This window comes from Aythya fuligula, chromosome 1 (assembly GCF_009819795.1).
Source record: "Aythya fuligula isolate bAytFul2 chromosome 1, bAytFul2.pri, whole genome shotgun sequence".
NCBI classification, from domain to species: domain Eukaryota; kingdom Metazoa; phylum Chordata; class Aves; order Anseriformes; family Anatidae; genus Aythya; species Aythya fuligula.
The window spans coordinates 104,176,176-104,200,211 of record NC_045559.1 but is presented as its reverse complement, the minus strand read 5'-3'; the positions used below and the strand labels follow the sequence as shown (position 1 = coordinate 104,200,211).

The following is a 24,036-nucleotide window of genomic DNA, read 5'->3' as shown; positions in this document are numbered from 1 at the left end:
GGCCTTGGAAATTTGGGCTTAGCTTCACTTTTCCTACACTGTTGTGCAGGACACTATTAACAATAATTGTACCATGAATACAAGCCTCTGTCTCTCTTTCCATTTCCCCTAGCCTGCAGCACTGTCTGAGGAGAGTCAGTGTGAAAAACATGGCAGCTCCTCAGTTGTTGCGCCAACACTCAGCTATTTTTCAGTGTATCCTACTGCCAACAATAGGACATGCTGTGACCACAGATGCCAAGAGACATGTGTCAGATTATACAAAGTCCATCTGGGAAGCCAGCACTCAGCAGCCACTGCTTTGGGTAGCCAGCTTTGAAAGGAAAATAAACTGGCTGTAAGAATGGATGACTTCTATGCATGCCATTAAAGGACCAAAAATAAGCACAACAGAAAACGAAACAGAAACACCTTCAAAAATGTTTTCAACACAGAGAAGTGAATTATTACTACTGAAAACAGGAACGCCTCCCAGAAGGAAAAGCAGAATTGTTTCTACCTTAGGAGTGGTTTGTCGCCCTGACGGCTGGAGTTTGTTATATTGTAGGACTCATCTATTTTCCTTCGACTGAAAGGACAGAGCTGTTAGGCAAAGTGAAGCATCCTGAGTCATGGCACAGGATTTGTGGGGATGTTCATTCTTCCTTGTGATGTTTTTGTTGCCAGCAGGATTATCACAATTCATCTTGAGGGTAACAGGTACATCTATATTTCTATGCGTGCTTTTAAAGTTTGTCAAGTGTGCCTGAAGTGCTGGATTGGTGGTGTTTTATCAGTGAGCACTAAAACTGCACACAAATCCATCTCAACACTTCTTTGAATATTCAGCACATCATTTATGGCCATTGAGCTATTAACAACCTACCTCGCAGGCCGGGAAATACATCCATCTACTTCCTTAGCAGTCTCCCAAGTAACTGGTAATAGCTTTAGTGTTAGAATTACTTGCATCAGCACTGGCAGTGATGCTGGAAGTAATACCTGTCCTGATACCTGTAACAGCATTGGTTTCTTCAGACGGATTCCTCCCAGGGTGACATTTTGCACAGCTTTTGCTTAGAGGTGCCTCTGATACAGCCATGCTTCTAGGCTGCAGCAAGCTTACCATCAATTATCACTGCTGATTTTTCATTGGTAATGTTCTTTGCCAAGGATCTAAAGAAAACCCTCCTCCCTGTGATCCATGTACTCAGTAATAAATATAAATGGAGGTTTTTGTTGCTACACCTGAATCCTGATCATCCTACCTCAGCAAAATGGAGAAGGAAGACAGAATATATATATATATATATATTTTTTTTTTTTTACTTGCAGAGGTTGCTGTGATAAATAAGGTGAAATTCCCAGTGTATTCATAGATGAATTGTTTCCTTGGGAACCAAGTGTTGATAGTATTCAGCTCATTCACTAGAAATTTTAGAGTGTAAGGTGTACTTTGGCTGCTGCAAACCATAGCCACATGGTTGTATATTCTCCTGAAGGAACAAATGCAGATTCAGACTTGCTGAAACTTTGGTGTTAAGGATCACAGACAAGTCTTGTTTTCCATACAGCTTCTGCAGTGCAATACTTTTGAATGCTATGAGAGTATAACAGAGGCTTTGGGGTCTATGTGAATAGTAGAAAGGTCTCCACAACTGCATTAGTCTTTATTTATCTATGTCTTTAACTTTTTAAAATTTTAAAATGCCTGATGATACTGCATCATTCCAAAGTGCTTGCAGGTATCTATTGCCCCGATTTTTTGCTGTTTTTTCTTAAGAAAGAAATCAAGGCACATTTATCATACAAGAAACATCTTATAAATATATTTCACAGCTGTATTTCCAATGGATGCACTTTCTCTGAGGATTACCATCTGTTCCAATTATTCTGTCATTGTTCTTGGTTTAAAGTATGGCAGCTTTATATCTGCAATGAAACTCTTGCCATGCATTTGTCTTTATTTGGAGATATTTTAGCTTTTGTACTGTTTTCCTCAGGGAGAAAGGCTGTTCTCACACAGACAGTGTGGAAGAATATAGTTAAAATATTCTGTATGATAATCTGAGGTGCCCAGCAGTATAAAGAACCACATGTCAAAGTGCAGTGGTGTTTTTCCTCTCTTATTTATATCTGATCTGCCAAGCAACTGATGGACCAAATACTTCACCTGTTATACCTGTATAGCATAGTTAATTCCCCGGAAGCCAATAGAATTGCATAGCTATTAGCAGAGTGTGACATGGTAAATGTATATATGAACAGTCTGGAGAGATATATCATACAAGAAGAAGATCTGTCTGCATAGTACCATTATTCACAAGAACCCAGAGTAAAATAAAAACAAAAACAATAAAAAAAAACAAAAACAAAAACAAAAACAAAAACAAACAAACAAACAAACAAACAACAACAACAAAAAAAAAAACAACACAAAAAACAAAAACCTGACACTTTCTAATTCTCTACGATTAGAAAAATCTTAAAAAGGGCACTGGATATGTTAGAAAAGGTCTGCTGGAAAGAATTCCCAGAGACTGAAAATCTCTGCTTAGCTTGAAACCCTGGAGTGCCTGATGCAGATGCAGAACCTTTCAATTGCTTTTCATTGTACTCATACATTGAGTCACAAAATGGAACAAAAATCAGTCTCCTGTCATGTAGTTTTCTTGCAGATGTGTATATTGGATGTAACATTTATTCTGCCCACTACTACTTTCACAGAGACACTACCTGACTCCTCCAAGTAAGCTGAAATTCAGTAGAACAACTTGGACCTCGAGCAGCACAGGAACACCCTGTTTGTTCCACGTGGGATGCTCCAGAAGGCAAGCAGGCTACTTAACTTTGTTCTGCAGATGTAGCCTGCACTACTACATCTATGTTCTCTCCTGCCTGTAGAGTCTACTTGCAGGTGAGTGGAGCCAAGAGGTGGTCTTTTGCTTTAAAGGAAGCTCCCGGGGTCTCTTTTGCTGAGAAAATTATCTAAGGCACTAGGGCATCATTCAGATGGCTATCAATGCATCTGAATAGAACATTGCTGGGTGTGCTCTACAGCACCTGTGCTGGAAAGTGTCTTACCGATAGGGGTTCCCACACCGTAGCCTTTCGAGTCGATAAGCCCCCCAATCTGGGTGAGGTTGCAGTTTCTCTGGGTCACATACTCGATGCTGGTTGACTCCATCAGCAGCGCGTAGTCCGTTGTGAGCACACGCTGGATTCCCTCATCATTGTTCTTCACCAGCGCTGTCTGCTGCCTGCTGCTCATGAACGCCCACATCTTCTCATATGTGGATATCTTGGATTTCTAAGGAGGGAAAATGAGGACGTAGAATCATACCAGCACCCATATTACACTTGTAAAATTTTCCTCTGCCTTTTGTTGTGAATGATGCCAATAGCATATCTTGAATGAAAGGGAATTTGTAGAATGGTTTTCCTTCCCACAGACTTTTTCTCTTGCTGTGTTTTATGCTGAGAAATCTTTTTTTTTTTTTTTTACTTCCTTTGCAGTGCCAGGAACTTCATTACTGGCACAACTGTGAAGTGCTTTGAAGTTTTTTGGGGTAATGCTGTTACATGGATTACAGCAAATGACTACACATAGCCCAGCTAAATTAGTGCAGCTGGATACTGTTGCACTCAGAAGCAGCGTTTCTGCCTGTCAGGGCAACTGCACTGTTCCAAAAGCCTGATGATGAATAAAGTACTGGCTCTTTTGTATTGATATCATTTGCCTAGAAATCATGTACGTCAAGGATAAAGCTTGAGAAACAAACCCAAAGTGACTTCTAAGTAAACTTCTGCTTTCAGCTTCTCATTGCAATCAGACTTAAGGTCCTAATCCTTCTCCCACTGAAGTTTAGGGGGATTTTTTGCCACTGGCCTCAGTAGGAGCATGCACGTGGCCTGTGTCAATACCCAGCTGCAGAGGGAAGAGAGAGGCCAGCAGCCCCAGCCACCTCCACGCAGTGCTAGGCATCCCTTTCCCCACTCCTCCCCCTGTGCTGTGGGAGCACCCTGCAGGGAAGGGCTGTTGGAGAGGGTGGAAAGACAAACTGAACCTGCTTAGGGACTTCTCAGGGGCACTGTGCCTGCTGCCCTCAAGATGTGCTACTTACAACCCAAAAACCTTCAAGCTAGTGCTAACACGATTAAGCCTCCCTCTTCCCCTGTGTGCTGTCCAAAACCGCTGAGCACACAATGCCACTTTTGGATGAAATAGCACGTTAGGCCTACGGGCAGTTGGACCGTCAGACACGGTTTGTCTCAAGATGGCATAGCCAACTGTTGCTGAACTATAGCACAACCTAGCACAAGCCAGCCAACCACAAAACAGCTTTGAGATGTACATACAAGTCCCTACACACTTATACTCTCCCACTTCTAGGGCAGCATATCCTCCCCCTCCTTCACGGGCCCTATCTCTGGTTTGTAGCCATCAGAGCTGATTTTAGGCTCACTGTGTGGAGACCCTAAGTGCTCATTACACACAGGTGTCTGGGGGATTCCTGTGAGAAGCTGATTTTCTGGTTCTCTGAGCTTTAAATGTTAACTTGCTTTTCCTGTGAATTCAATACCTGTGAATTTCACCTAAATTTCACCCAAGTTTGTTAAGCCACTGGATACCACTAAACTTTGAATATAGTTAAGTGGCTCTTTACAAGAAGAAGCTATTTGTACTGCTCAGCTGGGAACACTTTTTGAAATTGATGATACATTTATGCAGTAGATTGAATCCAATGTTGAATTTACTGGAAAGATGAATTCCTTATTCAGATGAGTTTGAAAGAAAGATCTCAGCTTCTCAACTTACCAACTTGCATTTTTATTTTTTTTCAGGATATATCATATGCTGTACTCTGGCCTTTGGATTCTCATTGGTTTCAATGGAAACATGCCTGCACATCAGCAGGTAGGGACTGGCAAGACTTGCAATGTCAGATTAAGATCTATTATCACAGAGGGGCAAGAAAGCAATGGAAGATATATAGATGTGTTGGAAACAGAGCAGGACAACACTCTGAAGAAATATGTTCTTGTCATGATTTGCAGGTGTGAAACATCTTGCCTCCATTTAGATTTTGGCTAAATTTGGACATTCACACACATGGAGAATGCTGCCTGAGCTCTCACTGCTTTGTCTGCCTGGAGCCCCATCACCTCACCAGGGTGTTCCTTAGTTCTCCATGCCCTGTTTTCAGGGTATTTTCCTCTGCTACAGTCAGGTTTGTCAGACCAGTGGCTCCAAGATTTGCATACAGGGAGGAAGCTGACTCCAGGGCTCCTTCAAAGCTAGGACTTTTGTCTCCCAGAAGTAACTTCAGTTGGTTTTGATTTCATTCCTGTGACTACCTGGTTAGAAGGCATAGCCACTGCAGAAACTTTCTTGAAACTTTTGCCACTCTATAAAGAGGTTGTCTGGAGAGACTATTCACAACAGTGTAAGGCATCTAGAATTAGTGGAAAACCACAACTGTTTGTATCTGCGTTATAAACAAGACTAAATAAAAAGAGCCATGTGAGTTGGCATAAACACAAGCTGAGTTTTCAGAAAAGCCATGGAAATACTTTTCTTTTCTCACATGGTTGCTAACCTGCATCTCATCCAATAAACACCTTGTGTAAAGCCACACTGCAGGGGCTTGCCTCTGCTACTTGAAGCAGAAAGTCTTAGACCAAAGTTCTTCAGAGTTTACTTTGTGCCTGGATCACTTGATGCTTTCAGAAAACCCTTTTCTCTGTGTGTCACGTGCAGACTTGAAAATCAGCCCCACCTGATCATGTACCACATGTCAGGCACCGTGTCCTTTCTCTCTTCTGTGGTGGGGCACTGACAGCATGTATTGTTTTTCCTTTAAAAAAAGTGTTGTTCTGAAGGGGTCTGTTGTTTCCCTTGGCATGCCTTAAGTACTAGGTTAAGCTCAGGGATGAGTCAAGACTTGGAATATAGGAAGCACTCCACTTCTATGGGACATCTTTGCTGCCATTAACCTGGTGTCACTGCTTCTTCTTTCCCTTTCCCTTTCCCTTTCCCTTTCCCTTTCCCTTTCCCTTTCCCTTTCCCTTTCCCTTTCCCTTTCCCTTTCCCTTTCCCTTTCCCTTTCCCATAGAAACCCTTAACTTCTGCCATTTCCTCATTCTGAATATTAGGATTTATATCTTCCCAGGTCACTCGCTGCAGTGTGTGTGTGCTTGCTCATCTCCAGAAGTATGTGCATTATTTTACAGGACAAGTGAGGCAAAGTCATGCCCTCACAGGGCACATAGTCTTCCTGTTGCATACCTATTTCTTGTATTTATTGTACAAATATCCACACTGTGATATTTTTGAAGTTTTGGCCAGTGTAAGGAAATCATAATATTTTGAGGGTCTTGAAAGGCTTCTGTAATAAAAATAACAATGTTTTTATATAGCACTGTGTGTTTACAAGTGTGTCACTGGTTTACAAGTGTGTTAAACTGTATTTTCCATGCATCTTTCACTATGTCACCTTCATTTTGCTAGCTTATCCATCTCCATTCTGTAAAAAAAAACTAGTGTCCTTTCACTTGTGTTTGCGTACACACATATTTCAGGCACAAATAAGTTAGCATGCATTGCCTATAAATATTTAATCACCTTGTCTGAAATGTTATTAAATTTAAGAGGTTTGCATTCTTTTAAGCCTACAAATTTTACTCATAAGGATTAACTGTGAAACAAAAACAAAACCAACCAACCAACAACACAACAGTGTAGAGGTCGAAAAAGCTCTAGAAATTTGTTTTGAACTTCATGTAATGAAATTACAATTTACTTCCACTGAAAGATCATGGAAGCAACAGGTCTTGAAGATTTCTCTCTCTGGTGCTGAATCTGACTTCAGAATAGCAATGATGTTGGGTGTCTTTGGGCAGCGAGGAGCTCTTAGACCAAGGGAATGTCCTAGAGCACTCCACAGGCTGCTTCCTGCTGCCTTGCATTCTTTACTGGGGTCCTGTCCTTGCCTTATGTATTTTCCAGGAATATCTCAAGATGGGTTTCCCAGCATATCTTAACAGAAATGTCAGCTCATCCTTTCAAGAACCGACTGTAATGAGGCTCTGAAAAGTACTGTATTTTGTGCATTTCTTTCAGAACAGAACATTTCTGCTCAGCACAGAGAGCCATTAGAGGAGGAGTTCACCCCTGACAGCTCCATCAGGGATAGCCTACCATCAGCTCTACTACATAATTGAAATGACCTTGGTGAACACTGCTAGTTTTGAGAGATGACCCAAATACTGTAGCCAAGATCCCTTTTATGCGTGTGGAAATACTCACTTTTCCTCACGTGGAAACATGAGGGGGTGCAGTTAAAGCAGGGCAGGGAGATGCAGGCTGGAACACCAGGGGAGAGGGCTCTCAGCTCAAGGGCTGAGGCTTCTCATGCAGACACGAGTGTTATTTTGTCCCACATTTCTTCACCGGGGTGTTTGATCCTCAAAGGCACCACATATTTGACTGTCTATAAACATCACTATGAGATGTTACAGTGAAAAGCATGATACCAATTCATTCAGTGCTTTACTTCCCTGCTGAGACTACCGATGAAGCTGCTAATTAATTCTAATTGTCACAGGATTTTTATGCATGTATCCTATATTTATAGCTTGTTGGCTTTTACATTGACATTTTATGAGATTAACCCATTTTGTATGTAATTAATACTAATAGTGAGAAAAAAAAAAACAAAAAAACAAAAAAAAAAAGAAAAAGCATTTATCTATAAAGCAATTAGCCACAGAAAATGACCTTTTACTTACGATGTGTTTATGTGTATACGTGGCCTGTATATTAATATTATATGTATTGACCATGAACCATTTTAAGAAAGGGACAAAGCAGCTTGCATTTTGACTACCTGCAGTATTTTTCTAGTGCATATGTGGCCTTCGGAATTGATCTTAGCCAAGTGCTTGTAAGAAGCTGAGGTCCTGCCTTGAGAAACAACTGGGGGGATAACTGTGCCCTGGTCCCCTTCATATTCTCCCATCAGAGGCATGGGTTTGCCCCTCGCACCAAAGGCCACTAATTGTTCACAAGTTGGTCTGACCACTCAGAGCTGGCTGATGTCATCTTACCTTGAAGAAGGTCATTGTGGATCCATCTCTAACAGCCCCGTACTCTATCTTGGTTTGCTTTGCCAGATCATCAGCTGAATCGATGGGGGATTCCATCCTCTCTACTGTCAGGAAGGCAGCCAGGTTGGCAGTATAAGATGAGATTATGATTAAGGTGAAAAACCACCATATTCCTCCAACTATTCTGGTGGAAAGAGCTTTGGGCATCAGCTCTGATCCTGTTACAATATTATCAAAACAATCATGTTAAAATGATGCTTAGAGATACCTTTCCTGATACGAAAGACTATTTTTAGGCACAGAATGCTTTTATGAGCCATAATACAATAAAATGATTTAAACAGTAATCTCACAGATGCACATCTAACATTTATAATGGTAACACACTGTGAAGGGGATGTATGCCATGATACACGACAAATGGAATTATCCTTGGGTCTAAACCCCATTACCTCTCTGAGCTAATGTGCAATGGGCCATTAACCTCTTACATCCCTAACAAGCTGTACTAGTATTTTTTATCTGCTTTCTGAATTCCTCTTTGCCAGTATACTGCAATTGATATTTTCAATGTGATGTCTTTAGCAGAAAGCTGTCCCACTTTTAAGCTGTCTAGGAAAAATGCTTTACAAGAGAAAGATGTCTGGTGTTCCTCCTATCCACATACCTAAATAGAAACAGGGCAATCAATATGGTTCCATTGAATTCATAAACCTGTGTGAACCTGAGCTCAAAATGCAGAATATGTCTTGCTACAAACATGTGATTTACGTTTTACAACTCAGAGGGTGAATGGAACTACCCTGTGGATGTACAGGACAATGCAAAGTTTTGGACACTGTACTTAACATTAATTATGGCTGAAAAGGTTTTAGCAGATCTGCCTGCATGTCACACCAACAAGTACCAAAATGATCTGCCATAGTCATAAAAATCTCACAGAAGAGCATGTTCACAGATTGGGTGTTAAGTGAACTTAAATGCTTCTTAGCAGCTCATACAGAATGTAAGCAACATAGGAACATAGGTACTCAGATGTCCAAACATTCTCAAGTTTTATGCTTGCTTTTTTTTTTTTTTTTTTTTTTTTTTTTTTTTTTTTTTCTAGAGGCCTCTCCACTGAATTTAGCTTATTATGGTGGAATTTAGGATGTGGTTTACTTAGAAATCCATATGAATACTTTTGACATCAAAGTTAAACGTTGGCATAATTTTGTTGATGAAGAATGATCTTAAGAAATTACTCCAGTGTTTGATGTAACAAATACTTCTATTACTGGAAAAACACGCTGGTAGTATGTTATTTCTCCAAAACTATTAGATGATTTCTGTAAGAGATTTAAGCAGGTCACAGAGAATATTTTCAGACTTTGCTAAAACTCTGAATGTGACTTCTGGGGCAAAGACTGAAAGTGTAACAACTTTCCAAACATCTAGCAAACAGATTTAACTCAGCTTTGTAAACAAGTAGACATGTCTCTTAAAGGTCAATGCCTGAGCATAGCCCTAGGGTTTCAGTAGGCTGACAGAATTGCCAAACTGCAAGAGCAGATGCTTTGCCTGTTCAGCCCTGGTGCTGCACGGATTTCAAATTAGGCCAGCAGTCTGAAAGCAAAAGCTCTCACTTAAAATTTGAGGCCAAATCTACCCATTTCTAAAGCTGTAGCTCTATCTGGGTTTATGTTTGTGGTCTGCTGTACTTTCCTTGCTTTTCAGATAAGTGTTTTTTTTTTTTTTTTTTTTTTTTTTTCCTATACCATGAAATCTTTTCATTTTTGCTGCTTTCAGGAAAAGTGTGTGTTTACTTCTAAGCTGGGGTTGACCTGCAAAGGCTGGCTTCTAGGAGAGCTGATCCAGGTTATCCTGAAGGTTTAATTTTTTAAAAACTTATGCAGCTACACACATGCAAATTCTACACTTGAACCCTGATGCTAGGACCTAGCTCCAATGTATACAGACACATACTGCATAATAGCCAGCTACCTTGCAGAGATCCTAACAAGCAGCCACAAAATCTGCCACCATGTGCAGCCATATGGCAGCACAAGTGTGTAGGCGGAGAAGCCCTGTATGTTGAATCTGTGGGGTGAGATGCCAAACCTCCTGTGATTTCCCCTACCAAAATATTATTTGTGGAAAAGCAGCAAAATACATTCAGTTCAATTAAGCTCAAGATTCCCTGGCCTATTAATTATGCAGTGTTCTTCGATTTTGTTTCTGGGAGGTGCTGAGCGCACTCTGCTCCCAGCTGAACCAATCAGGCCCAGCATCTCTTTTGATCGGTCCCCTGATTATTTCAGTGTTCACCTTTCTGAGGGCCCTGACTGCAGCAAAGAGCATTAGTATATACTTAATGCCTCCTTCACCCCAAGCTCTCTCCTGAACTGGGTGCTGCTGCTCTGCCCACCATCTGGTTGGAGAGGGGCTCTGGCAGAAAATTTGTCTTCCTGAAAGCAGTGGTTTCTCTGAATGAATTTGATGGAATGTGCCCTGTTTGGATGCTTTCAGAGTATGTATAACATGTCTGAGACTTTCAGGGGGAAAAGCAGTGGAAAAAACATCTAAATAGAAATGTTGCTAGCAAGACTGAGGGTTGGGGACAATACTTGCTGAAGTCTCTCTAGTGCCTTTTTATGGCAGACATGACAGCCAATCCTGATCCAGACTTTGCTCACGCTCTGTAGAAAAGAGAAAGTCTGATCATCACATTTTAAAATTTAATAACAAATGGCTTCCAATCAAGCATAGCAAGCAGCTGCTGTCAACAAGAAAGAGTGTAACAGTAGATGCAGAGTCTCACAACCATTCACTTCATGTTCAAGCTCTTCACATTAACGATGATGCACTTACAGTCACACGCACCACAAGTTTGTACATGGAAACATTTGTGTTGCCTTACAAATGTTTTTTCTTTCTTTCTGTCATTTATTTTGTTTTTAGGCTTCTTGAAAGACAAGCAGAGTCTGGTTGGGGCTGACTGTCATGTACCCAAGGTAGTGGTAACGAGCAGACACTGCATCCCACAGTTTGCTGTGGATGATGGTAAACTCCAAAAAAAGGCAGTACATCAAAACACAAAATCCTGGGGCACTTTCACACACACGGCAGTCACAGTTAGGTACACACACCTGCCTGATACTGTAAAACCTCAGCCTGTGTTTCACTGATCACTTGGAAGGACAATAAAACAACAACAACAACAAAAAAATAACAGAAGGGCTCCTCCTTCACGCAGCCGCCTTCAAAGCCATGTCTATGAGGAAGCTCTACAACCTGTCAATGCATTAGTGCACCAATAAAAGCAAGGGTATCCTAGGTACAAGACAAACTTTACTCTCTACCATGTCTAGTAAATCCTCCTAATGGTTCTTTTACTGCTACTCATGTCTGTTAAAGAGGGAAGAATAAACTGTACCTGGATGAGTGTAGAGATGGTTTTACATTCCTTACTTAAATGTTTAGGAATTTAATACCGAAGCAATCTGGGATTTCTTCTGGATTGCCTTTTTGGTTGTTGTCGTGGGGTGGGTTTTTTTGTTCAGCATTGATTCAACTGGAAATGTTTGTCAGAAAATATTTTCATCCCTTTCAGTGGACCCCAGTTTTGGTGAACAGTGATTTAATTGGAAACCTTGGAATATACATGCCATAACCAAATGTGATTAGTACACATATCTGTTTTACTTCGCATATGGAGTGAGCTTCACTGCCCTTCCTTGTCAATTGAGTATAATGTCAGCTGTTTCCAAAATCATCAGCAACAGGGACTTGTGACTGTGTTAAGTTAATGCTTCTAGGGTTGGATGCGTTTACAGAAGGATGGGACTCATACCTGCAGAAAAGCCATAAAAAAAAGGTTTGGTTTTGGTTTTAAACAGAGCGTTTGACAAGTGCCAACAAACTTAACAATCCTTCTGAAGAAAGAGCATCATCTTTTTGGTTTGGCAGTAAAAATAATTTTCCTAGGCTGTTACTGTTTCTACTGGGATGGAGCCCAATTGAGAAGATATTTTCCTGTTGCCAAACCTCTAAAATCAACAGACTCAACTTCAGCATAAAGAACATCATATCCTTCTAGTGAATATTTTCTATTTTAGCTCCAGCAGCTCCAATGAGACCCTGTCCGCTTGCCTCTCTCCCGGATGTTTCCTCTCCTTGCTCCTGCTGCAGCCCTATTTCTGGACTCTGCAGGTTCCCCTCCTCTGCCTTCTTCCAGCTCCAGAGACTTGTTGCTTTCTTCCTTTCCTACTTCACCTGGGTTCTGCAATCAGGTTTTACAGTATAAGTTGTAATTACAGAGGGTGGAGTTTACCAGCACAGAAGCCCTTGAGCAGACTGTGGGACGTGTGCAATAACGAAGTGTAACCGGTGTACCTTGCTGCATGAGAGCTCCAACTCCAAACCAGAAACTATTTAGTAAAGTAAAATTGTTTTCCACCACATCTGAGTCTGGGTTGCACGGGTGGGGGTTATACCATTCATAGGGTGTAAACCTGTGGCAGTTAACAGAAACAATCTGTAAACATCAAGTAGAGTACACACAGTGGCAGCAGACCTGCTGAACAACACACAAAATGAGGAGATTAATGAAGAAAACACAAGAAAAAGGAAACCTTAGTGGAAAGGCTGTCCGCGGGATGTCTAGCAGCTGCCTCACGCAAGCTGTGGAGCAGCACTACCACGCCAGGAGCAGTTTCCACAGCCTTACTGCTAGCACAGGGACTGCATCCTTACTCCTGCTCCTCTTTGGTTACTGCCCTCATAGCTGGGGCTGCTGGAACGGCCCAAATCCCCCAGGACTTTGCTGCCCATGCCACTCCCAGGCAGACGTTGGGGTGGGGACAGCTGGAAGCCCTCTTGCTGCTTCGTGGCAAGGCATTTGGAGAACAATGAAGGAGGAGCAGCCCTCTCAAGACAACCCCTTTTAGCTGCCTGTGGTAAAGACACTCGACGCTGAATGCCTTCACCCTTCACAAAGCTGCCCTGGCAGCAGGGAAAAAAGCTGGTGGTGGCTGGAAGGCACAGGGGAGCGGCTGCAGCGGCTGAAAGCCATAGGCCATGCTGTCGGCAGCGTGTAGGAAGAATTACGCAGACGATTGCCTTGAACAGAGGAATTCTGCTCTATTCCCCATGCACCATGCTGCAAATGGAAACCGTACCCCTTCTGGTCTGCAAAACACTTGGCAGAGTTACTTTAAAGACCGTTCCTCCCCAAGGTACCTTGCCTGCTGTTGCTTCCCACTGCTGCATGGCTTGCTACATACTTTCTCATGAAGTTTATGAATATAGTTTTAATTGACAATGTCATGCCAATACATTTTAATTACTGTTTCAACAATATAATTAAGCACTGAATTTACGCACGGTTGCAAGCAGAGTGCCTTGCTCAGCTGAAGTAATGAACTCTGATTGTAATGAACCCGCTAATTGAAACAGTATGTAGCTAGGATGCCATTAGCTGAACAATATTACCATTACTAGTACCACAGTGGTTAAACATTATAACAAAAGACACAGTTTTCAGATTCAAGATACAACAGTTCTGCATATACCAGTTAGAAGAAAAACAATCACCAAGTTATAGGTTTCAGAAAGTCTTTGAGTAGCAATGAAATGGTTCCCAGCACAGTTTGTGCACATGTGGGTAAACACATCCTGAACAAGAGTCTCAGCATTAAGAAATGTACACAGCCTGGACACCCAATGGACAGGAAAGTGAAGCAGTCCCACGCTGTGAGTTCAATCACAGGTATGGGAGTGCTACTATGGGACAGTAAGAAGATGTACAAACAGCTCTGTGGGACCTAATTGGGAAGCCCAAAGCTGGGATGGGACAAACATCTCCATCACACATGGTTTGATTTTGGGGTGGTCCTGTGTGAACCCAGAAGCTGGACTTGATGATCTTGGGGGACTGCTTAGTGTTAGGTCAGAGGTTGGACTCAGTGATCTTGAAGGTCTCTTCCAACCTAGACGATTCTGTGATTCTGTGATTCTGTGATCCCTGTGGGCCCCTTCCAACTCAATATGTCTACGATTCTATGATACTACAGCCACTGAAACAGCCAAACTGCAGTTGTTGGAAAGTGGCAATGAAATTCTGGCAGAAAAACTCTTTCTGCCAGACTGGAAAGATTTTTTATCACAATGGATATATATTTTAATGTGGTACTGAGGTTTATATTACTTTTCCACCTTAGCATAAAAGCTGGTTTTCTTCTTGTGTTTTTATTGCTGTGCTGAGCTCCAAGAAGAGAATAAGTTATAGTTCTGCTCTGTGTCAGTGCTCATTCAGGTCTTCTGTTTACCTGGTCAATTACCCAGTTTTCCACAGTTTTCAGTGAGAAACCCATGCTGAGTTTTCTGCTATAGATGAGATGTTTAAGGTTACCTAAGCACCTTTTTCTATAGTCGATGTGCATAGTTATTCACCTTGTATGACTGATGGTTATCGCAGCTGCCTAGCTCTAACATCATTGACATCAACAGCACAGTGGGTATGACATTAGCAATAAACAGAAATTTTGGCAGTAAATGCCTTCTTCATTCACTGCCAGTATACTTGGGAAAAGAGCTTTGTCAGTCTGTAACCTTTAGCAGTGATAAAAACTTCAGTGTTTGAGTTTCAGAATTAATGTAACAATGACAAGGCTGCATGATACTCAAAGAGAAACAAGAAATGGTTCAGCTGTTGAAAAATCTGAAGAAAAATAACAGCAAAGTTACCCCAGTCCATGAGAATTATTCCCAAGTTTTTGTCTTCTGCAAAATTATGTCAAAACACCAATAACTGTTTAATTTGCTATGGCATTGTTAAAAAACATATATTTTTAAAAAACATATATTTTTGTTTTTTACTGAAAACAAGATTGCCAGATATTTACTGAGACATTTGGCAAATCTTACAGAAATCATGGCATATATGAAGACATGAACAGTCCTAGATGTTGACATTAAGGATGGCTTAGCTTCTTGAAGTAAATTAAAATGTCCAAAGTCTGGAGTAAATTAAGACCACATGTGAGCACAGTTTCATGTACTTCTTCAGCCTATATAGTCATTATCTAATTAGGCACTGGTTTTCAGCATAAGTTCCAATAAAAAAAAAAATAATCAGAAAAGTGCATAAATTCAGAAAATTATCTTAACTATTTTGCTTAACTAGCATGTTCTTCTCCTCTTTCCCTAGAATAGGGAAGTTAAGAGGGTGATACACAAGCTTGATATGTTTAAGTTGTTGCAAGTTGGGTTTTGTGTATTGTTGCAAGTTGGCTATGTATTATAAATGTTTGTGGGTCTATACCTTTAATGACATTTGAGCCTTTTAGCCACATTTGACAAATAGGTAGAGGCCTTAAAGGTTATTATGCTCCTGTAAGTTTTGTGAAATGTTGCAGCGGTAGCCCCACTAGGGGAGAAGCTGCAGGATGATCTCCCAGCATGTTCCATGGCAATTAATGCACACAGGAAAGATCTCCTACAAATCCTTCAGCTGCAGGGAAAGTAAACAAGCAAACAAACAAACTTCAATTGGTGATCACGATCCACCAGGAGACACAGATCTGTAGGGAAATCATGCTTCATTAGTTACACGACTCCTGGAACTACTGCCTTTTGGAAAGGTTTAAGAAGCAAAACATAGCACAGTTACACAGGCAAATGCTACAGATTTACCCAAACACTGCACTGTGGTTTGGAGCAATATTTAGCAGCCAGGAGAGTAAAGCAAACAGGTTTCACAGCTGATGATCTGTGAGCACTGTGCATTTCCATTCGGTTTATTCCTGGCCATGCATCTGTGTGTAGGCAGATCTGCAAGCAGGCAAGGGACCCTGATGCTTATTTACTCTTGCAGCCTTGATGCTTTTTTTTTTTTTTTTTTTTTTTTTTTTTTTTTTTTTTAATAAAAGAAAAGGAAAAAAAAAAAGAGCTGAGGATAACTTGGGTTTTGTTTTCCCTTCTGCCTATTCTGAGGTGGAGAGGACTGTGGGATGTTTTCAGTCTTGGCACACAACTGCAGAAAAGTCAATCTGTCATGGTTGAGCAAATTTAATATTAGTCATGAGTGAGATCATGATTTGCGTACAGTAAGAGCAGTTATTTATGGTACAGTGAGCCACTGCAAGAGCTTGTGGGAAGCCATGACTAATTGTGTACAGTCTCGTCACTGCTAGGGAGGGATGAACTCTCTTTTTTACCAGGGGCCAACACTAATAAATTAACCTATGACCTCTCCTCCTCAAACTCCCTCCTCTCTCTTCATGTTCTCAGAAACTTAAAGGAAAAAGTAAATCCCACAGACTTCTGTACTTTGGCACTGGAACAGAAGCATGCAAACAAGCGAAACTTTCACATAGGTTGACCTCCTGGAGCTAGGCTTGTTCAGTAGACCACAGAGAAATGTATGCCCGAGGCCAACCACTCTCAGCTGAACTGCTCCTGTGAATAAAGATTTTGTAGGGTGTGTCTGTTGATTAGAAAAAAAAAAAAAAAAAGAGTGAACTGTAGGAAAAGCAGCAAGAGCTCCACTTAACTTGGCTCACACACATGTGGAAGTCAGGCAGAATGTATCAGAATTAATGATTCAGATTACTATGATTTTTGTCATGTTTGAATCAGGGTTATGGATGCATCTTTTGGAAAATATACAGTATTGTTGATTCTTTAAAGTAGAATGTCATCATTTGCAATAAAAACTGTAGCTTTTCCATGTTACCTTTGCTGTGATGGGAAAGGGTGCTATTTCAATGATACACAACTATAGTTCTTATATTTCATAGTATAAATATTTTCCCAGACCATTTTCCCACGTAACTCATTAAGGTGTAAGACATTGCTGTATATGCAAAACAATGCATAATGAAAGTGGAGGAAGCATTAGTGATCCTTAGTAAAATGCTACAAAACATGGATCTCTGTGAAGTACTAATAAAAATATATATGTTTTAAATTGTGAAAAGGAAAAAAATGAAGGATATGCTGAGATCAAATAAACAGAGTTAGAAATGAAATTCTGATGCCATTATTTGAAGAAAGTGACTATGCCAGTTCACAGAGCCCACAGTTTTTGAAGAGTATAAAAAAATATGCCTCAAATGACCAATTTCCTCTGACAAGTTTCTCAGTTCATCTTCTTTCATGCTTGGTTTTCCCTTGCTCAAAATCACACAGCAACTGACTCCCAAACCATGGTCCATGGTCTCTGCAGCCAAGACAAGTGGCTTGTAGCTGGCTTGTGAAACTAGATGAGCTGTCTAGAATTTTTAAGATAAAGTTTGATGTTAAGGGTGCAGAGTGCTCTTCTGTGGCCCACTGGTAGAGAAAATGTGGTACACCTGTTTTTGAGGTCATTGTGAGCTTTAGGATCCTTTGGAAAAGTGGTGTGTATGTGCTTATTTCCTACTGTTTTTACACTGGGACTTCACTGGGAACCTGCCACTGACAGGCAGGCTGCACCTCAGGACAGTGCTGGGAGAGACCCTTAGTTCTGTACCACCTTGCAGATTGCCCCCTCAGGATCTCATGCATGGTATCTTGTGTTTCCAAAGGGGAGTGAGCTGAGCTAATTAGCATCAATCAGCAAAAATATGTTCACAACCTCTCTCCTACCTTTTATATGTACTATTAGTAGGAAAAAAAAAAAAAAAGTGTTTACATACAAGTAATATCAACTGTTTTTCAACATGTAGTTAGTGTGCTGAGGTGCTGTGCTCTGACAGAAGAAGGCTGACACGTTTCATCAGATATTTCTCTCCATTCTGCCCTTAAGGAAAGTTAAATCTCATCACATTGCAATACATAAAAGTGATAGCAGTGTTGATGTGAAAATACCAAGAGATCTTCTAGAACATTATGTTTCAGGGCTGGATAAAATCCTTAGAACAGTATTATACTACAGCTACTTTGCAAAACCAATGTAACACCTGTGAGATGAGAGGTAGTTAATGTGGATGCATCTGAAACTATGTGTTTGTCTTACCTTGCAATGACAAAGAGGACACAACTGACTCCAAGGCAGGCTAGGAGAACATACATCCAAATATCAGGAGAAAGAGGGTTTAAAAATGAGAAAACACCAGGGTTTGTGCCATTGGGCTTCCGGTACAAGATACTGATTCCCAGCGTCATGAAGGGCTTGGAAAAATCAATTACTTTCTCTCTTACATAGGTAATAGTGAGAGGAGCAACTGCCAGATCAGCTTTCTGAAAACACAAAGGGGAAAATACTCATTCTTTGTCATGTTTTCATGCATACACAATACTCTTGCTTCCATCTCTTCCTCTGAGTAATAAAGCTAAACCCAAACTGACTATAAATACAAAGTGCACAACAAAACTTAACAGTGCTAGGGTATTGCTGCATACCTGACATCCTTTTTCTGCAGGTGGGGGATCCTTGTGTGGTTTTTTTTTGTGTGGAAGGTCTGACCAGGGTCATGGGGCTCGGTCTCTGGGGGGGGCTAAGTCCTGTGGGGCTCTGTCCCCAGGGAGGATTACATTCACAGACCAGAGCCTGCTGCAGGACATAGTTGAGTTCTGCCTTTGCATCTGGAGCTTGTAGCCAAGGGGTGACAGCATCCATGCGAGCTCAGTGCCCACTGCCCCCCAACACCCAGGCACTGCGAGATCAGACATAATGCTGTGACCTGCTACTCTAGCAAGAGGTGACAAGACAGAGCAGTGGCTCTAAAAAACTGTAGACAAGTGCAAACATTTCATGTGGGCTGGCTTCACATAAAACACTGCAGGTGAAAGGAGAATAAAGAGAGAATGATTCAATCTTACATGATCTATGAGCTCTTTGACCATCCCATTCCACTCTCCTTTGTCATTCTGGGCTCCATATTTACCGTCAGAAACTAGTTTGACCTCATAGATGAAGCCCAAAATATTTGACAGCTCCTTTAGCAAATCCAGGCAATAACCCTCGAATCTGTCATTTCCATACAAGGGCTTGTCAGACTTCTTGTACATAACATAGGGATCTTCCTATAGAAAAACACAGCAGATATAGCAACAAAAATAAAGTTTGTTTCAGATTATATCAGTTTCTCTAAATTATGCGAATATTTTATTAATGGATTGCAATTAGTTGGATACCAGTAATTTATGATGTCCATTAAAAGCTGCTCTAGGTGTGTTAACAAATTTACCGAATCAATTAGTGATAACCATAAGGGCCCTAACTGTCAGTGGAACAGACCATTCACAGCTCCCGTGGGCTTTAATTAAGGTAGTGCTTAGCAGCCTCAAAATCAGATCCAAGATTTGTACTCTACGTTGTCCCACCCTCAGGGACAGGAAGGAATATTGGAGGAGAAGCCTAAATACCAGGAAAAGAATCATAAGCAGAACCTAAAATTTTATATTCTACAAGAAATAAATCTCTATTGAAAAAAATCTCTAATGTGTAATATAGCAGTGAGCTGAACAGGTACTTAGAGGAGAAAATGAAGAACAGCATAGATAGATTGCAAACCACTTCACTGTTTTTTTTTTTTTTTTTTAAAGGGATTTTGTGTAGAAGGTCTGGGCAAGAACATTGCTGCAATTTAGTGCAGCAAAAGGCCTTTGGCAACAGAAGAGGAGGGCAGAGGGAGCCTTTGAGCTCTTTCTCTTCCCTGGAGGGGTTAGGCAGAATAATTGAAAAAAGGAAAAAAAAAAAGGGGGTGGGGAGAGGGGGAAGGAGGAAGGGACAGGGAGGAGGCATGGAGAGAACACACGAGCAAAACAATTGGGTGAATACCCATTTCCACATTTTCTGTTCGTCGTAGGAAGGACATACCTCAATCTGTCTGTCTACTATTTGCTGCTTTCTTTCATTCCTCTTCATCTCACTTTCAGTAAACAGAAAAGATGTATAAATAGTGACTACAAAACTGAGCATTTGCATGTGTTAATTCTTTTGGGAAGAATAGTATGCAGGGTGCACCTCTGAAATTTTGAAGTAAGCTAAAGAGACAAAGGTTCCCCAGAGTCATTCATTGGCAGTGGGGTATTTTGAGTCCCCCTTATCGATGGATGAAAACTTATGCTGGTTCTGAGTCTATAACACAAAATTTGTTTGAAAACAGTAGAGGAAAGGAGCAGTAGAGACACATCAGCCATACCTGCAACCTGCAGCACGGATGGGGACACCAGCTCTGCCCACCAAGACTTACCAAAATGGTTGTGACGATCAGCGTCCGGTTAGCCAAGGAGTCGGTGATGTTGGTCGACCTATCTTTGTTGCTGTCCGTCATGTTAAGGCCGCTGTAGGAGTTCCAGACACCGATCTACACAGAACAGAGCTGGTGAGAGCCTGCCTGTCCTCAGCATGCTGGCTGGGGTGAAATGCAGGGTTTCCCTAAATGCTCACAGCCTGGGAAGTGTGCATTGGCTCTAGTCACCACAAAAAGAGACACCAGAAGTACAAGATGCTAGAGAAGGGAAACAGCTGTAGATCTGAATAAGGCAACGACATTGAATGGTTGATTGTCACATTTAGAAAACACAGGGAACATACTGCTCTTTCAAAAGCAGGCTGAAATTGTTCAGCTGTAAGAGTATAAGGCATGTCAATACAGTGGTGTACTAGCCAATTTGCTACAAAAGTGGAATATGTTGACTTCCTTTCCTGCTAAAAAAATGTCAAATGTCTATTTTTATGGATTTTTTTGCTTTTGTAAATGGTAGAGTTGCAACATACACCTAGATTTCTCTTTTCCACTGCAACAGATTAAAAGCTTGAATAAATATGTTGAAGCAGATTGACGGATGCACTGGCCTTTTGGTTCTGCTGTGCCTTCACCAGGTTTAGCAAAGATTATTCTGTCATTTCTTACTACTATATATGACAGAGTGAACAAGGTGAAATCATTTCACCTACTGATCAGTATTTGCTCAGTAAATATAAGCGACCAAAGGCAAAACCAATTTTTGATTCTTTTCTAGCTCCAAATATAGTGAAGAATTGTGGCATTTAATGCCAGATCTGAAGCCTAAAGGGATCCATGATTTCAGTGGATCTGGATCTATACCATATATATATATACCTATATATAGATCCTATATATAGATCCTATATACCTCTCTATATATACATATATACATATATATATATATATAATGACAGAAATTATAACCATGGAGTTGATCTATTCAAATAAATATCTACTTAACATAAATGCAGTCTGAAAGCATCTTTTTTGTTTGTTTGTTTTAATTTGGTTTACATATACTGTGTGGTTGAGGGCTGGTGTGAGAGAACCTCAGGCAAGTAGCTTGCTCAGTTTGGTTTGTATTTTGGACATTCGTGGAGAGCACCAGATGGATGGCATGGAGGACTGGTATCGTCCATCCACAGAACTGTCTGCATTGCTGTGCCACTCTGCCAGCATGTTTCAGCTCTACCTGGGAGGGATCAGCTTTCATATCCTCCCTTCTAGGATTGCCAACAAAGCTGCCAAGTGTGTCTAACAAAAAACCTGCTGACTTGTCCTGTGTACTGAAGGTCTGTAACCACCATCAGGTGCTCAGTCATCAGACCCATGCAGGACCCTTTTTCTGTGGCTGTTAACTGATGCAGAGACAGACCCACCTTTGTACCAAACCCAGCAGATTAATTTGTGCCTGCTGATAGTCGATTCAGGGTAATAACTGTATAATGTCATACAGACTTTGGGTTTGTGTCCCTGGGTGCCATTATTCTTGTGTTTCATAATTATTGTCTCCAAAGTATGCTTAATGGGGATAGTCATGCCATTTATTTTATTTTTTATTTTTATTTTTTGAAGAGTTTATCAGGCATTCCCTTTGTTTCCAAAATTAGATCAGGTTGAGAAACTGATCTGGAAAGTATACACAGAATAAGATGTTGGATATTATGATAGTCTGTGCCAGGAATATAGTAAATAACCAGTGTCCTTGAATTTGCACCACGGTGGCCAAGTTAATCAAAAGCTGTTCTGCTCGTTGTTACTGACTTTATTCACTTTTATCAGCTGGCAGCAGGGAAGAGGAGAACAACCATGAAGAACATGTAACAACACAGTCACAGGGCATACAAAATACACCAGGAGACCACTCTACATCTGAAGATAAGGATGACACCACAGGTCAACCTTGATTAGAGCAATGGAAGAGATCGGAGGGGCACTGGAAGAATGAGGCCAAGGTAGTACATCACTATGGTGAATCCAGGAGATTTATTGCAGTTTAGTGACAAGTCTGAGAGGTGTCATATGCCCTTCTCAGCAAGCCTGTGTTTTGAACCAATTGTAATTTGGTTTAAATCAATTCAGCATAACACGAAGTGCCTAGAGTCAAAAGCCAGATCAGTTCAATCGCGTTCTGCACGTCAGGTAGGATGATCTATTCACCAGTAATGAGGGAAATGGAGCCCTTTGTGCCTTCGCCTGATTTACTGGTATTAAAACAAGGTTATTAAGTACGTCCTTTATAAGAAAAAGAAAAGAGTGCTGTAGGATGCTTTACACTGGTCTACTCTGTAGCATTAAAAGACACAAAACCAGAACCTTTTAAATTGTGTGTGTGGGAGAGGTGGGAAATAATAAGAGCTGTGCAAAAGATATACAAAAATATAATTCTAAGTGCTATAAGAAAATTTCAACTTGTGAATCCAAAACTCTTTCAACATGGTAAATGCAGTTGTTATCTTCTCCTTACAGAACAGCAAGTGTGTAGTAAAGAAAACTGTGGGTTGTACCTCCAGCAGGGAACAGCACATGGAGCTGGTCTCTGATTCCCTCTTTGGTGCCTTATCCACCAGACAGAGACATCCTATGTTAAAAGAGGACTGAGATTCCTGAGGTGCTTTATAAACAAGCTTAGTTCCAATTTCCATATGTTAGTGAATGACAGCATCCACTTCATCAACTATATTATTTTCTGTAAGGAGCTAATAACACACCCGTCAAAATTTTGAGTCAACAATGCTAGAACATTGCCCGCACAGTATGCATTCTGTGGGAGTTAAAAAAAAAAAGAAAAAAAGAAAAAAAAAAAGAAAAAAAAAAAAAATCCTGCACATTAAAACAGTCCTGCTGCTGATGCTCATAGACATTTGAAATGATACAAATTTACCAGTCACGGTAAATCTTAGGTGAATCAGGAAGGATAGAAAATGAGAAAAGGAAAGATTTTGCTGCAGCCAGGAGCCTCTGCTCAAAGAAGGAAAAGGCACAGCTCCAAAGAAATAGCATAACAATTATGATGAAAAAAGATTTTGATGAAAAAGCTGAATCCTGCCAAAGATTATTTAGAGTTTAGTGTTTTAAGTTGGGACAATACTTAGCCTACTACAAAAATTCATATTCTCAGATAGACTATTGTCTCTAAACTGCAATTTGAGAGTCACCATCAAAACCCAAAGGATGAGTCTGATGACCCAACCCAAAGGTTTTTGCATCACCTGTCTGTGTACAAACCTTCTTCCACACTTTATATAAATGATTAGAAACCTCGCCAGCAGCCTTGGTATAGAGAAAAATAAACAAAGTGCTTCATTAAAAATGAAAAGAGAACCAGTCTGGAGAGCTGTGTGGGAGCAATTGTATTTACAGTCTCAATTAACCTGTCAGCAATTATTATGCAGAGTCAAGCCAATGTACACAGAGCACGGGACAGCACAGCCTTGGGCTGACATGAGCTGGTGACGTTACTCACCTTGGGGATCTTTGGACACCCACAGCAGCCTCCTCCTGCAATGCCTGTTGGGTACTAGTTCTGGCTGGCTGAGAGCTGGGGCAAGGCCATCCCACCTCCCTCCAGGACACCCCGAGCCCCCTTGTTGTCCAACATGGTCCCCGGCTGGCAGTGTTGGGACTTGCATGATAGCAGTGCCATCCAGCTGTTGTGAAGCATGGCCAAAGACCTCTTTGCCTTTGTGGTCCTTCTTAGTGTCTGCTAGTCAAGGAGTGCTCCCCGCCCTACCCTTCTGCACCTTCA

General features: G+C 41.0%; 1 protein-coding gene across 3 annotated transcripts in view; it reads right to left on the bottom strand.

The window, feature by feature from the left end:
- GRIK1 (glutamate ionotropic receptor kainate type subunit 1) overlaps positions 1–24,036 on the bottom strand; it is a 163,585-nt gene that overhangs the window by 12,839 nt on the left and 126,710 nt on the right. For 2 of the 3 annotated variants that reach the window (XM_032208041.1, XM_032208042.1), the window contains exons 9-14: positions 20,250–20,363; positions 18,874–19,077; positions 18,068–18,291; positions 12,463–12,581; positions 8,089–8,306; positions 3,064–3,289 (exon numbers count right to left, since the gene is read on the bottom strand). In XM_032208041.1, the coding sequence (XP_032063932.1) occupies positions 3,064–3,289; positions 8,089–8,306; positions 12,463–12,581; positions 18,068–18,291; positions 18,874–19,077; positions 20,250–20,363 (1,105 nt within the window). Of the gene's footprint in view, positions 1–3,063; positions 3,290–8,088; positions 8,307–11,860; positions 11,921–12,462; positions 12,582–18,067; positions 18,292–18,873; positions 19,078–20,249; positions 20,364–24,036 lie in introns of those variants that run through there. The other variant, XM_032208043.1, reaches the window with a different exon arrangement.